Below are 16,682 nucleotides of genomic sequence, written 5' to 3' on the forward strand. Positions count from 1 at the left end.
AAAATCTCCCTTTTGGTCCTGCAATTTATAAGCTGGGCATGGCAGCACAAGCCTTTAATCCCTGCACTCATGAGGCAGAGGATCACTGTAAAATCAAGGCCAATCTGGTCTATGTAGTGAATTCTGGCCCAGGGAGACCCTGTCTCAGAAAAGAAAAGAAGAGAAAGGAGAAGAGAAGAGGAGAGGAGAGGAGAGGAGAGGAGAGGAGAGGAGAGAGAGAGAGAGAGAGAGAGAGAACACACTTTGGTAAACATAACAAAGTCTGGTTATTTACTATGTAAATTCTTGTCTGAAAATTGTACTTTTTTTCTAGGCAAAAGAATATTGACGTAACAAGTTACTGAGACCAGTGAAAACTCAGTTATGGTACATGGCTCTTATTTAAAACACACTTCTGTCCTGCCTCTGGCTCCCTTCTTCACTTCCGGACACCTGCCAGAGCTCCCCAAGGACTCAGCTTCCTCCCACTGCTGCAGTCATATGGTGTGGTCTCACCTGGCAGCTAGCTCCTAGTTTAGTTTAGTTTTTCTGCAACTTCAAGAGCTCAAGAATGGTAACTGCCATCTGCTGGGCTCTTGCTGTGCATCTCACGTCGCACACAAGGTTGCATACTTTCCCTTAGGCCTTATTCCTTATGGTAGAGAGGAACTTCATACACATAAAAGAAAAATAATAAATAAAATATTAAAAAAAATAATAATAATCGTGCTTCCACTAACGTCTTCTGCTCAGACACTGTGATATTGTGAGACCTACGACCATTGGAAATAAAAAGTTCCATTGGAATTCTAGTTCTGATTTAACACTCTGTTAATGCTCTGAAATCTCTGGAGGATTTAAAATGATCATTTCCAAACATTCTATTGTTTTCCTCCTCAGCTTACTATCACTATCATTAGAGAGCTCAGACTTCTGAAAAACATAAAAAGCTCCTAAATATGAGAGACACAGTTGGCCATATTCCCCAAAATACTCACATATGGATGCTAGAAAAGCATACACAGGAGTTAAAATGTCGTTAGAACTAGATGCAGTCATGCCAACAAAGTTCCCAGCACCTTACATTTCACCTTTGTTCTATTTGTTTGTTTGAAACAGGGACTCGGGCTGCCTTGAACTTGTAGCAATCTTCCTGCCTCTTCCTCCTGACACTGAGATTACAATGTGAACAGGCGAATCCTTCTAAGTAGCAGGGATATTATCACTTGTGTATATTTCAAGCACTGTTTTAGTCAAATTTTGATGTGAAAATGAACAAGATGCCGCTTTGAAACTATAACAATCATGCCATCTTATTGCTGTATAGATATTCCTTCTAGAAAATAAAACCTTATTTAGTTTCTAGATCATGTGGGGCAGTTTCAGCTACACCACATCCAGCAATGTAAACAAAAGCTTGAACAAAAATTTTACCACATTGCTTTGCAAGCATTCCCACAGGCCCCTTTCTCCTAAAAAAGCATGTCCTGACACTTTCTGGCTAGAACTGGATACTGCTCTTAAACCAATCCCTGGCAAGTGGCATGTGAGAGGCAGACTGGCTAGAATGAATCCATTTCCTTCAAAGCACAAGAAAAGGGTGACCTCTGCACAAGGCTGGGCTCTGACAAGCAATGTGATAGATCAGTCAAAGTGTGGACTTTGAAGCAAGCCTCCTGGAGTTTATACCCAGGCCTGCTTCTTTCAGTCTTATGCTTTGAGCAAATTGTTTAATGTATTCATGTCTCCATTTCCCCATCTGTGAAATGGGTTGCTAGGAGAATCAGATGTGGTAGTATATGCAAAGCCTGTAGCCCTACTGCTAGTCTATATTAACTGTAGCGTGTGTTGGTTAAAATGGTAAAAAAAAAAAAATGGCTGCTGAGCACACAAGTCATCATTGTAACATTCAGAAGAGAAAGTGGTCCAGCCTTCTTCTCAGACTGTTGGGATGGCTAAGGGCAACTGAAGAAATGTCATTCCAGGGCAGTCTGTTTTCAAGCTGTTGATACAATCGCTTACCCAAGAGCCTACAGTCATGGTTGCACCCTTCAAGCTGCAATAGAACTTCTGTGAAAAGGTGAGGTAATGAAGAGGTTTTGCCATACCTATTAAGAAGGGAACAGTAGGAAGCTGCTCATAGGGGGAAGTCCAGTGCCAGAAGGCTTGTTTGTCCATATGTAATGCAACCAGTACGGAGTTGAAGAGGAAGATGAAGATGCAAAGGAGACAAAGGCAAAGCATGTGGGTATAAGATGCTCTGCCTCTCTCACTCCCCCCAAAGAACTTCTTCCTATTGCTAAACAAATGAAAAGAAAACTTAACTATAGGCTGGGAAAACATGCATTTGGGTAAGAAGAGTGTTGAGCAAATCTGAAACTAAAGAATTGAAAATGATAAAAATAATGGAAGAGAGTTTAGTTTTAAAATTAGGTAAATAAAACAATTTATAGATTATTTATTGAAGCTGAATATATGAGTGAACAAGGAAATACTGATCCATGCTAACTGTAAAACAATAACTAGGTGTAATATTGTGTTTTGTGTCAAATGGAGGTGAATATACAAATGAATGAATGAATGCAAGGAACCTAGTTTCCATTAGAATTTAGTTTAGGTCGAGGGCTGCGTATCTTGAGACACTGCCAAGAGCCTCCTGGAGGATTACTGTGCTCACTGATCCTTCACTGCCAGGCAGTGAAAACTCAACAATCTGTCTACACATAGCATCCTCCACACTCTGATGGCTAGTGGGCTATGAAGACTCCCAAAGGCATATCCAGAGGTGGCATGTAAATGTACATACATACAGAGAGAGAGAGAGATAGAGAGAGAGAGAGAGTTTCCACAGTTACAGAGGTGTCTGTTTCCAATGACTGAAATCTACCCAGAGCTAGAGCTAGTGGAAACTGTGGGAGACAGGTTTGAGCCTAGGGTGAAAGTCTTATTGACAGCCATACAGCAGGCCTGAGGCAACGGCCTGACCACTGGAGCCACAAGGAATGCCTTGTGACATTTGCTCCCATTGGCAGATATGAGACTTATGCCTAGAGCTCACCACTCCCTAATCACCACCCTTGGAATCCAAATTGCAACACTTAGATATTGTAACTGTCAGGGTCATGTGGTTTCCAGGAATCCAGGCTCTGTAATCTGAAACCCAGTATGCTAATGAGGCATCCTACCCACTATTCTGTGACAGGATGTTAAGTCTGTTATGCTAATAAGATGCTAAGCCTGTTATGCTAACAAGGTATCCTAGTTGCTGTACTGTGATAGATCACTAAACCTGTTATGTTAATAAGGTATCCTACTTGCTGTGCTATGATTGGACGACTACCCCTATATAAGCTTGTGCCTTCCTGCAATAAACCAGACCTGTGTCACTGAACCTGGTCTCCTGTGTCTGAATGCGGCTCCGCTGACACAGTCTCCTCACCAGCCCTGGGGTCCACGACCAGGCAGAAGCAGCAATAATAGGAGGCAGCACAAGGCAAGCAGAAGAGCTGCCTCAGCACTGGGTGAGCAGAAGAGCGGCCTCAGCCCAGGACGAGTGGAGGAGCAGCCTCAACGCCCGTGAGAACAAAGGAGCAGCCGCTGCTGGTGGTGACTGCAGGAAATGAGTGTGTGGAAGCCTTCACAATATGCTTCCAGGCTTGGCACTGTGCCCTCCATGTGCTGAGTAATCCCAAGCAGGCACAGATCTATAGATCTCTGCACAAAGCAGATACACCCTCCACGATGGCTCCAGCTACAGAAGTGCTCAGCTAAGCTTCATCTTATGGAGATGCCAGGCATATTGTCACACTCACTAGCCCTTTATGATGGTGGTATGTGGGTGTGAAGGACTTAATTTCTTTTACCTAAGTCACCCCACAAGGGGAAACCAACATGCAGTGCTCTTTCCTACTGGTCCATAATCATTCTGAACTCAACTCTTCTTCCTGAGGTCCTCATATGCCTGCATCCAGGACCTCCTAGAAGCTGTAAAGTCACAACTGGCTACCCGTAGCCAGGAAGTGGCCTCAATACAGGCTGAAGACTTACGTGGCTCATATATGTTTATAAATATGCCAACATGACTCAAGTTTAATTTTTCCTTTCTTAATAGCAATGCTGATGACACATTGTTTTTAGTGAGATAAAATTTGCATAGACTGAGGTGCACAGATCTTAAGAGCACTCCATATTAGTTTTTAAAAATGTATATGCCTGGAGAGATAGCACTCCAAACAAAGTAAAGACATCTCTTACCTTCAACAGTTCCCCACCTTCCTTCTTAACAGTCCTTGGACCACTGCCCTGATTTTTGTCACCATAGACTTCTCTCTCCCCCTCCCTTCCTCCCTCAGTCCCTCCTTCCTTCTCTCCCTCCTTGCCTCCTTCTGTCCCTCCCTCCCTCCCTCCCTCCCTCCAATCCTTCTTTTTCTCTTCTCTTTCTTTTCCTTTCTTGTGGTGCTGGGACTCAAGCCCAGGGTCTTGCACAAGCTAGGCAATGGCTCTACCACCGAGCCACATCTCCAGCTCAGCACACTCATCTTAAAGTGTTCAGTTACTCTTCACTGCATCAGCCTTTCATTTAGAATCCACTCCCCTTCCAAACTTCCATGAGCTCTTCATGCTACAACTGGAGCTGGTCTGGCACCTCCAGCAGCATGAGGCCTACCTGCTCATTCTATGGTTACTTGAGATTTCCCAGCTCCTCATAACCGGGGGGCTTCTCACATATGGTTCCCTCTCTCTGAAGCACTTCTTTCCCACTCACTTTCCTCAAGGGGCTGGAGCTATCCACCTCCTGAAAGTTCTCCTTGACTCTCCTTAGCAGTTGTCTGCACAGCCAACAGCCCTTTCTTCTACAAGTTCTGCTTCTTCACTGATTATATTTGTGTGTTTGTGTACTGACTTCTTGGCTGTCTACACCACCAGAATCTACTCCAGGGTATGCGTTCCACATTATCTACTAAGCATTTACTCTGTGCCAATTATTACTCAAGGTGCTAGGAATACAACAGTGGGAGAAAAACATAGATTCTTCCCTCCATTTCCCTCTGATATGAAGAGACAGATCATAAGTGAAGAAGCAAGTAAATAGCAGTAACTCAGATACCAAAAACAATACGGAGAAAAATGAAACAAGAAAGCACAGAGCGAATTCTCAGGAGTGAGGAGTATTTTATTAAAGGCAGGCAGAGTCTTCTCTAGTCAGAGGACATGCAGCAAAGACTTGAAGACAGAGGGGTAGAACATTACTTGCATATTTTGTAGGAAGAGCATTCTAGACTTCTGAATATGGACACAGGTGTGGTGTTTTCCAGAAACAGGAAGGACGGGCATAAGTGAGGGTTCCTCATGGTGATGAAAGGGAGGAGTGCAGTGAGGTACTGGCGATGGGGTAGAGAAAGTGAACAGATTTTGCCTTTACCTTTGCCTTTGAGTGAGATGCAAGGGCAGGGTGCATACATGCATGTGTGTGCACGTATGTGCATCTGTCCATCTTACTGGGAAAACAGCTGGAAGCCACTGTGAAACCTCCCAGGGGAGGTGTTGGTAGCTTTGTTATCAGGGTAGAGATGCTGAACTATGGTCATATTATATACAACAAAGGTAAAGTCATTAAGTTTCGCTTATGGACTGGTAATGTGAATATGAATGAATGGCGGTAAGTGAACTGAGGAGGAACTTTGGACCAGGACAAGGAGTTCCCTTCAGGACATGCTGACTTCAGGATGCCTGGGAGAGGCCCACTCAATGTTGACTCCTACTCATGCGTACATGACTGGACATATCAGAATTCTCGTGAGACAGCAGTGCTGAATGGAAGACACATATTAAGGCATTGCATATCAACAGATACTATTCAAATACAGGATACTGACATGCCCATGAAGACAGGATTGTGCCTGTTCACTACGACCAACCCAATCCCTACAACACTCACATATGTGAAATGTAAATGAATGGCCCAATTGACAACCCCACCTCTCTTCTTTTCTGTAAGTTGTATTACTAAGCAATTATCTACTCTTCTTCAGAGTGTATCCACAACAGCCCCAAGTTACCCCAGGGTGCCCAACTCCATTTCCACACACTCGGATGTACCTTTTGCATCTCGGATGTACCTTTTGCTCATGTGCAGTCATAATTCATGAAAAGGCAGAGATGGTGTTACAGAGCCAGAGGACAGAGCTGATGCCACCTCCGTAGGGCTGCCCAGGGTCAGGAGGCTGAGATAAGTACTCTGAGCTCCTGGCTAGGCCATCTTCTGCACTAAAACGTATGTAGTAACAGGAACACAGAGCCACATCTGCAACACCCAAACTACAAACAAGCCCTCCTGGCTCCCATGGCACTAAACATCCTGTTTCTGGATTCATAGCCATTGACATGTGACTGTCACTGTGTCCGCTTTCACTACTAATGTTTCATTTACTCTGCATTATTAAAATCCTCTAACTGCAGCTGTCTCCTATAAATGCCCTGGTTCCATGAAAGTCGGGGCCTATGTGGTTGCTTTAAGGTTTTAAAGACCTTCATGAATATCTAACCAGAGAACTTGTGAGGCAGTTTTTCTTTGATTTGTCTTTTTGAGATAGGGTCTCCCTGTAGCCCAAGCTGGACTGGAACTGACTACTGTGTAGACCATGCTGGTCTCTATCTCACAGAGCTCCACCAGCCTCTGCCTCCAAAATGCTGGAACTAAAGGCATATGCCATCATGCTGGTTTGTGAGACATTTTGAATTATAGTTTGGAAATGGAAAGGGTGAAAAGGGGAAAAAAAGTGAAGGGCTGATGAACTGGCGACATGACATCTACCCAAGACACAGAGTAACAGATTTTCTAGGAGCTGCCAAGACCAGACTGGCCCTGCTGCACCCCATTCCCTGAGGTCCAGCAGTGTGCATGGAGGCACCTCCAGTCATTCCCTCTTCACTCTTCATTAACTGCTTCATCTGGTTACAAAACACATGTCCAGCAGTCAAGGGAAGAAAGTCTAGTAGTTTAAGAGAGGTCTATTGGGACAATAAGAGACTTTCCAAATTCCAAAAGGAAGTTCTTGTGATACACAGTTATTTATGACAGATACAGACAGGTATTTTCAAATCCAGTTCTAACTTTATCCTCATTTAAATCCCACAGAGTAAGCAGCAGCTTGGCCCTGTGTTCTAACCATGATTTCAAATCACCACATCGCAACACAGTTTTGCACATTTTGGAGCTGTCGTTAGGTCCTAAGCATCTCTGCTTCTCATTTACTAGCTTCTCCAGCTCTAGAGCAGTACAGCATCCCAAAGTGAGAGTTGGCTGACCCAGAGGGAGCAGCAGTAAGCTGCACTTTTTCTTAAACAAGGGGCAGGAAAGGGAAAAGAAGAAGCATAAGCTTGAGGGCTAGAGCAGGGTGGAAACTGGGGCACAAAGTCACTCTTTTCAGCAGCACACATGGACTAGAGAAGGCCAGTCACCTGGGAGGAATGGCCCATCAAGCTGGAAGTATACATTACACTTCAGCAAGGCTGGTGGCTTAATAGCCTGTGGCATATCCTGTGGGGTCACTGATGAGAAAGTTCTGCAATAGCAGGGCAGGCTGCTCTGTAGAAATGATGACCTCTATGGTCAGTTCAGGACAAAAAGTGCTGTCTTTTGTCTATGCCCATGACTAACTTAGGTGTTCACAGAATCCAGCTCTGCTACTTACCAGTGATTTGGTCTTGGAGAAGACACCTCCCTAAGTCGGTTTCTTCTTATGGGAAGTTGGAATATCACAGCAGTTTCATCTTTCAAGGGACCTGAGCTTTAAGGACAGCACTTACTGAAAAAATTAACTGTACCAAGAATATCCTCCAGTGCTTTCTTTTTGAGCATCAAATATGAGAACTGACTTGTACTGGGGACAGAGCCTATGGGAGAATCATGCGCACCTGTGCACTCTGGCCTAGAGCAATAATTCAAACAGCAAAAGAGTCTCAGCCTGAGAGTCACAGGAAATGAAATGGAGCAGAGGACCCTGGGGTTACAGCTCACAGCCCATTCTCACTCTGGGGCACTAACCCTTTTATTGACTTGTCAGAATTGCCTAAAATCCCTAACTCAGGCCCCTTCTTCTCTCTAACCCTTACTTTTCCCCTCACCTTTGTCCTCTCCCTTGCTAGAATCCAGCCAGTTAAATCTAAATTTTATGAAGTTCACTTAGAATACACATATCTAATACAAAAATTAAGTAAAATAATTCACTTGTGGCAGCCATGAGGCATATAATATCACTTCTAGAAAGAGCCTTCAACAAGGCACATGGTGAGCTTACAGCTCCCCCAGTCGCAAGGTGGTCAGGATTCACTACAGGGCTCACAAGAGATGGAATTCTTCCCAGGAGGCTCCTAGTTGATGAGAGCTTTTGAGGAGGGATGCTAGAGGCAGGCCATTCTTGCCCAATATAGGATTCCTGCAACCATGCAAACAGCAGCCTACCATTCTGAGCAAGTCTAGTCCAGAATTATACAATCCTTCCTCCTCTCTCCCTGTTTCCCTTTCTTCTTCCTTTCCTTCCTTCCTGTTCCCTTCCTCCTCCTCCCTCCTCTACCTTCCTGTCTTATCCTTTCCACCTATTTCACAGGCATTTCCCTTCCATTTCTCATTCTGTCTTTCCCAGAGGATCTGAGCTAACCCAGAATATAAAGTACTAACCACAAAAGGAAGATTCTAAGAATGTTGGCTGTAACAGTTATAATAATTTGATCTGCTTAAAATAATGGTTCCCTTACGGCAGAAGCTTGCAATAGTGACTCTCATGGGGCTTGACCCAAGTGCCCCCAGGAGAAGCTCAGGTCTCCCCACCTCGCATTCAAGCACTAGAGCACTTCTGCATTTCCTAGTGCCTCACTGTGCACAGGGAATTTCAAACCCTGAAATATTTGAGAACTCCCATTTTAGCTGTGAAAAATGGGCCTCTGCAATCCTTTGTCTTAGAAAGAACAAACGCCACAGTCCTGAGGAACTTTTCAAAAGAAGCATCAATGAAATCCATATTCATTTAACAGCCTTTCCTGAGAGAGTGCTGGATCAAGTCATTATTTCCTACATAGTATGACATTACTGGGGTACTGGGCCATTTACTAGTGTTGGGGAGGGAATGATGGTCTGGGCAGTAAGGGACAGGCAGAATTAGTGACAACACTCATTGGCCTATAGCCCTAAAGCATGAGCGCACATGGACCACTTCTCAGTGACAAGTCCCACAGTGCCATGGAGAACTCTGCTGCATGACAGCTATAAACGCCACTCTCTCGAGGCCTAGGAGAATGGTTCCAATGGGGTGACCACAGACTTCACAGAGGAGCCATCAACATTATATGGCTCATGATAAACATCATATTGATGGTTTGCTTATCACAGTAGAGAAAAAAACAGTAATTAGGTACCTCATAAAATGGTACTTGAGGGAAATACCTGCTGCTGGAACACTGTCATGGACCCAATAATAAATCACAATGAAGCCTATGGATACTTTTCCTTCTGAAAGCACTTCTTTCATCAAAACATGATTTCTGGGGCTGAAGAGATGTCTCAGTGGTTAAGAGCACTGGCTGCTCTTGCAGAGCACCTGGGTTTGGTTCCCAGCACTCACATGGCTAACAACCATCTGTAACTCAAGTTCCAGGGGATCCAACGCCCTCTTCTGACCTCCATGAACACTGCATGACACAGGTACACTTACAATACATACAGGCAATACACTCACACACATAAAGTAGAGACAATAAATAAAATTAAGAAGACATAATTTACAGTTGAAGAAAGCAGAATCAGTTTGGACCTCACTGCTCACACGAAGTCCACAGGTGTGCTCACCACCTTACAGATCCCAGCATTCTCAGGGTTCAGGAACAAAACTAGGGATAGGGGAGATGCAGCAACTCCAGACACGGCTTCATGCTTCACCCAGCACACAGAGAGAGCAGTGCCAGGATCTCAGCACTGAGTTCAGAAGTGTAATTCATGTGTTGTTAATACAAGACTCCTGAAGAAATGAAGCAACATCATCACACCTCATACCCACCACCTTCAGAGAAAGATAACATATATTGAATTATTACTGGATTAAAAATGGAGCTGTTGTACATTCACACTTTCTGCTGCTCTTTGCACAACAGCTAAGAGATGGAAGCAACCTAAGTGCCCCTCAACTGTCAAACGGATAATGAAAATGTGGTACATTTACGCAATGGAGTTCTGCTCAGCAGTAAAGAAAGATGAAGTCATGAAACTTGCAGGTAATTGGATGGGACTAGAAACTGTTATACTAAGTGAAGTAACACAGACATAGAAAAACAAAAGATGTATGTTCTCTCTCATTTGTGAATCTTAGTACTAAATCCTTATATACAAGTATTGCAGTCACCACTCATCAAAGAGCTTTTTTTTGCAAAAACCAGAGACCATTACAGAGTTCTACAATTGATCACACACAGAGAATAAGTGTCTGTGAAATGCCCAACTCTAAGTGACAAATCTATAATGGAACCTCTACACCAAAGACTCACAGAACACAGTGGAACAAGGGGTAGAGAGAATACTAATGCATCTCTCAACTCTCATCAGTGAAGCTCCCTCATGTAACAGAGGGCAATGGGCACAAAAAGCCACAAATGGCCAAAGCATGGAGAACTACTGGCAGCTGATTACGCCTGGGTGAGGGAGAATTGATCTTCTTTAAGGGAGTGATTGTAGAGAGGCTGACTAGACCCCAGTGGATGAATTTGCATTGAGGGACATCTGGTTACACTAATTTGACTCAATAGGCCTTAACATAAATGACAGATTGCATGAAATCCAGTGGGAGAGGGCATGGGAGGGTGCAGATGGGGGGAGAGAGTATAAAGATTATTAAGATGTTTTATATGAAATACACAAAAATTCAATAAAAATAACAAAAATGGAGCTGTGATTATCTGTCCCTAATATAAATTACTTTATTATAATCTCTACTTCCACTGCTATATTACCAAATTAATATACCTTGTACAACAGGACAAAACATTGATTTGGGAATGTTACCACCCTGGGTCTGAATCACAGCTTTAACCCTCCTCTAACCGTATCACCATGGGAGGCTACTTTCCTCTCTGAAACTCAATTTCTTCCCCTGGAAAATAGGAATAACACAACAGGTTTTTGTAAGATAAAATACCATCTTGCATGTTAAGGGCATTCACATCTTTTCCCAACATATTCTTTAAAATCAGTCATAATCTGTCATATAACAAGTATCAGATACATAGCCCAAAAAGCAAAATCCCTGCCCTTCTATTTATCACCCGTCTTGAGATATAAGAAAAAGGATTAAGAAATATACAATTATCATAGCTCACTCTAACATTAAAAAGTTTAGGCACTATAAAAAAGACAAGGTAGCTCAGTAATTTTATCATAACAATGACTAAATTATTAAGCATTTATTAAGTGCATACTTGAGTTCTGGACATGATTCAAAGTGCTTTGAAATGATTTCTTCCTTTGCTCTTAAAACCACTCTATGACTAGAAACTATTATTCTCCCATTTTATAGAGTGGGGAACTAAAACAAAGTGATGTTTATTAATTTGTAAAAGGTCACAGACCCTGCAAGTGACAAAGTCTATACTCATCTATAGGCAATTCTGATTTCGCTTAGACCCTCCTAGTAGCCTTCTCCTTTCCTCTCTCTGCTCTTATATAGAACGTGGGAAATATTTTTATTGGTTTTATTGAATATTATAATGGATCTGCCTAGTCTTTACTAAGAATGGCTCAGTGGCTGGGCATGGTGGCACATCCCTGTAATCCCCACACTCAGGAAGTGAGTCTGGATGACTAAGAGTTCAAGATCAGGCTGGGATGCACAGTGAGACACTGTTTCAAAAAGAAGTTGAGTGGCTTGTGTGCAACTTTCTCTCCACTTCAAAACTCAACAGGAAAAGCAAAAGTCATGGTTATTTCTTAGACTGTTATGTATATTAGCTTAGTCCTGCTAATCTAAAAGATTTATTAAAAGGACATAATTTCAGAGAGACTTTGTTGTTGGATGTAAGGATGGGCCCTCAGAGGCCAAAAGAAGCTAGAAAGAGCATGTTCTAACTCCAGGGTCTCTGAGTTTTATCTCCAGTCTCCATAAATTTGTATTTTTATTAAATATCTAATAAAAATACTAAAAAATCTGATTACCAGGCAGAAAAGCACATTAAAGTACCATATTGTCTCTGATAAAGAGACACACAGTGATTATTGAGCCGCTGCATAGACGCACTCTTCAGTGTGCAGGCAATGCAATGTGTATCATATCCCGGCCCCTCTAAGTGCCAAGTATACCAGCCCTTCCCTCATCGACAGGCTTAGGATCAGAGTCTCAGAATTCCATGGGGCCCTGCTTCTGGCCCTTAGAGATAAGGATTTACCACAATGAGCCATTAGAAAAACCCCAGTAGCCCTGAGCCCCCTCCCCCGAGTTCCAGGTTTCAGGACTTCCCTAAGTCCCTCTGAGACCTAGTATAGTCAGTACCTCGGACAGCTACAGCTCATCTGGTCTGGAGCAGGATGTACCTGGTTTGCTCTGTAAGCAGGCGGGGCTCCCTCATCCCTCACTTCTCCCCTGGGTTCTGAGAACACTGTTTCTTCTTCTTGCTCTTCACTGTCTTCAGAACAGGAATCAAATACATCAGCATAATATTCTTCAGCCACAAGTGGGTCTTCTGGGATCTCTGAAATTAAGAATAAGCAACAATCAGAATCATTAAAGTTATAATGAGGCTAGGATCTCTGTGTTTCCCCCAAAGATTGGCACCAACAAAGTTTCCTTGAAGTACAGTGCTGAATATTAGCTTCCTGACGGTACCTAACTGAATATAATAAGCACTCAGCAAAATTAAACCAGTAAAGGAGGGACACTCCCACTTGCAACTACCTGTGAAATTAGAATAAAACCATGAAACAAGAATAAATGATCTACGTTAGAGCTTCTACTTCTGGAGTGGGAGTCCTTATTAAAAATGGGGGAAGTTAGGAGAAAAACAAGGGCCAGTTACCTCAGCAGACGGGCCCTGTTATACAACACAAAGTTTTCAGCTGAGGCAGTAGGAAGGAAACTGTGTTAGTAAGCCTGGAAGTTTCTTTAAAAAAAAAACAGAAAGAAAGAGAGAGAGGAGAGAGAGAGAGAGAGAGAGAGAGAGAGAGAGAGAGAGAGAGAGAGAGAGAGAGAGAGAAAGATATCAGTGAAACCAAACAAGATGAGCAGGATGTGTAGTGATGGACCTTCATCACTGGGGGAAAAGCACAATTCTCCTCAGCAGGTAAAAGATGACTGAAATGGAGCTCATGCTGGAGGGTCCTATTTATATCCCCATACAGAATTTATTTTTTAAAAAAGGAAAAGGAGGGCCTGGAGACATGGCTCAATGGTTAAGAGTACTGACTGGTCTTGTAGAGGACATGGGTTTGGTTCTCAGCACCCACATGGCAGCTAACATCTGTAACTAGAGTCTGTAACTCCAGTTCGAGGGGACCTAGCACCCTCTCCTGACCTGCACGGGCATTGCACTTACACACATGCAGATAATACACTCATGCACATAAAATTTAAAAAAATATTTAAAAAATGAAAAGGAAAAGGAAAGAATATGCATGTCAATAACCTAAGTTCCTTGATACAGTATCATTACTCACTAAAATAGATTCTGTACCTATTACAGAATCAACAAAGAAAGGCCAGGAACAGGTCATAGGAAAGTATGGCAATATAAACTCTAATTTGCTAATGGGGCCTAGAAATAGAAAAGTACATTTGAGCAGAAGGGGATGAAATTACACAATGATACTCTATTACAGTAAAACTAGACTTTGCACCATACTGATTTATAAATAAAATTATTGTCCTAAATTTGCAACATGAAGTTTAAAACCTGTTAATTAGCTAGGTATGGTGGTGCACACCTTTAGTCCAAGTACTCATGAGGCAGAGGCAGGTGGATCTCTGTGAGATAGAGGCCATCCTGGTTTACACAGTGAGCGTCAGGCCAGTTGGGGCTATACGGAGATCTTGCCTCAAAAAGACCAAAAAAAAAAAAAAAACCCATTACTCAATAATATATATTTCAAAAATAAGGTGTAGCTACCCATCATGCCATACACAGCCCATCCTTACTGGAGTCTGTGATCAGCTAGTCTTCAAGGTTAGCTGGAGTAATAGGTGGTTATAAGGATGAGTCAAGGGTCATGAAAAACAGTAACCAACAACCATCTCTGCATACCCTTCACGTTTCTCATACTTTCTGGGTTGGGGAAATCAACAGGAAGCCAAAGGCATGTGAACCCTTTATGTTGGGAATGTGAAATATTGTTTTTTAATCCATTGTTACTGATTAGTGAGGAAATATGAAATTAGGGTTGGAGAATTATAGTTTGACTCTATCTCTACCTCCCTGTATATAAAAGCTCAAAAACAAACAAACATAAAACATAAGAAAAGAGCCAGGAGGCAAAGGCAGTTAGATCTCTGTGAGATCAAGGCCAGTCTGGTTTACATAGTGAGTTCCTGTAGCTGGGGCTACAGGGAGACCCTGTCTCAAAAAGACCAAAAAAAAAAAAAAGGCTAATAGGCTTTTCATTAATTGACTCCAGCATCCTTTGAAAGTAGAGTACTTAATGTAGAATTTCCAAGAAAAAGAAGATTTAAATTTAAATTTAATTCTTTTTTACTTACCTTGGGGAGGGGGCATGCCACTGTGCATATGTGGAGGTTGGAGGACAACCTTCCAGAGTTGGTTCTCTCCTTCCACACGTGGGTCCTGTGCTGCTTTACCTACTCAGCCATCCATTGGCCATAAAAAGACTTTAGAATATGCTTACCTAAACTTTCTTAATATAACACAAGAGGTGATACATATATAGTGGAGTCAAAATTAGCTTAATGCCAAAAGTTACATATATTGGCAACAGACTTTGCCAATCCTTAGGAAGGGGTGCACTGGGGAGCTGACACATTCTGCAATTTCAACCCAGCCCATTTTCCTTCAGATCTCTGCTTTCTAGTTGGACACCAGATGAGCTAGCCGATTAGCATGTAGGGGTAATGTTATATAGAAATCTCCACTTGGCTCACATTCAGAGTGAGTGCCCCAGCATGAGAAGCATGTGGAAACCAAATCTGCAGAACAATATCCAGTTTCTCCATCAGGTAGGAGTATATGCTGGATGGACAGAATCACGTGACTTCCATACGTCTTCCTCCTCCCCTAACCCTGCCCTGAACTTCTGTGTCTTTCACAGAGTTGCCCATTTTTTCTTTTTTAAATCTTAATATTAATTTTTTTAAAAATTTGTTTTTATTGAATTTTTTATGTATTTCATACAGAACATCTCAAACAATCTTAATCATCTTTATACCCCCATCCCCACTGGCACCCTCCCATAGTGCCCCTATTGGAGCCCATACACTGTCATCCCTGTTAAGGCCCACTCTGTTGTCAGAAAAAAAAAACAGCATAGAACTGGGAAAATGAACAGCAGATCCCAATCTTAGCTGAAGAAATATTGGCAACTGATTGTTGCTGGGTGAAAAAGAGCTGATCTTCCTAAAACAAGAGTTGTCCATTTTCTTATTGTTTCCTTCTTTTTTATCTCCTCCCTTAATCTGTTAATTCATCCACTTTCATATTTTATCCCTCCTGCTCTCCCCCTTTTCATTCATCCCACTCCCTCTTTTGCTTCCAAACTGGAGTATGACACAGTAAAACTTCTTTGTTACTGTTTCCCAGCACACACAAATTTGCTTATATTTGTGCATGCACACACTTATCTTTAAAGCTAAAACAAATGTTTCAATCAAGAGTTACCCACCCAAACCACGTGTGACACTGTGTTTCCTGTTCTATTCAATTTCTTTTCACATGTTGCTTTCTACTCACAAGACAGGAACTTCTCCATTCACAGCTTGAAACACACTGGTTTAGCATGCTGGCTTTGGCATCAAAAAGACCCTAATGATGGGTCTATGACACTGGGTACCAATTAAACCTTCTGCATTTTGGTTTTCTCATCTTTAAAATATAGATGATTTTACCACCTGAGGAATCATTGGGTATAATAAACAGTATAACAGATGTAAACCATTATGTACCATGTTATGGTATGTAGCTAATAAATGTTAGTCCTATCAGAATTGTACTATATGCAAGCACTGAGATTTTGCCTGTTAATACCCACCATCAGGAAGAAATGTAGTGTCATCAGGAAATCACAATTACACACCAAGTTTGACATGCTTTTTTTAAAAATTATTTATTTAATAACCATATAATTAGAAGAAGCATTTCATTACAACAGCATTGACATATTCAATAACAATTTCCAGAGCTAAGATGCATCTCTTTCAAAATTGGCTGTAAATTTTTAGGTTTACCGTTGAATTAATACAGTTATACAATATTGTGCTCTGTATAAATCCTATAAGACATAAAATTAAATGAGGTTTTAAACTTTTAAAAAGATCTCTATTTCATTATTAAAATACAGTTTCAAAAAGAAAAGTTCATTTTTAATACAATTGACACTAAGATGCACGTGCGTTTCTAATCTCTATATATCTGATTGTTACTAGTCACAGTCGGTTCTTTCTGAGCTCCTTGGCATCTGAGCATGGATATAAAGTCATCAGATAGATTTCAATGGTAATGTTTTT

General features: G+C 42.0%; 1 protein-coding gene across 1 annotated transcript in view; it reads right to left on the reverse strand.

Annotated features, from left to right (window-relative positions):
- The window catches only part of Nek11 (NIMA related kinase 11), a 331,808-nt gene that overhangs the window by 95,507 nt on the left and 219,619 nt on the right, over nucleotides 1–16,682 (reverse strand). The window contains 2 exon segments of the mRNA XM_029559675.1: nucleotides 9,422–9,424; nucleotides 12,551–12,708. Coding sequence (XP_029415535.1) covers nucleotides 9,422–9,424; nucleotides 12,551–12,708 — 161 coding nt within the window.

This window comes from Nannospalax galili, unplaced genomic scaffold, assembly GCF_000622305.1.
Source record: "Nannospalax galili isolate Female #2095 unplaced genomic scaffold, S.galili_v1.0 scaffold369, whole genome shotgun sequence".
Lineage (NCBI taxonomy): Eukaryota > Metazoa > Chordata > Mammalia > Rodentia > Spalacidae > Nannospalax > Nannospalax galili.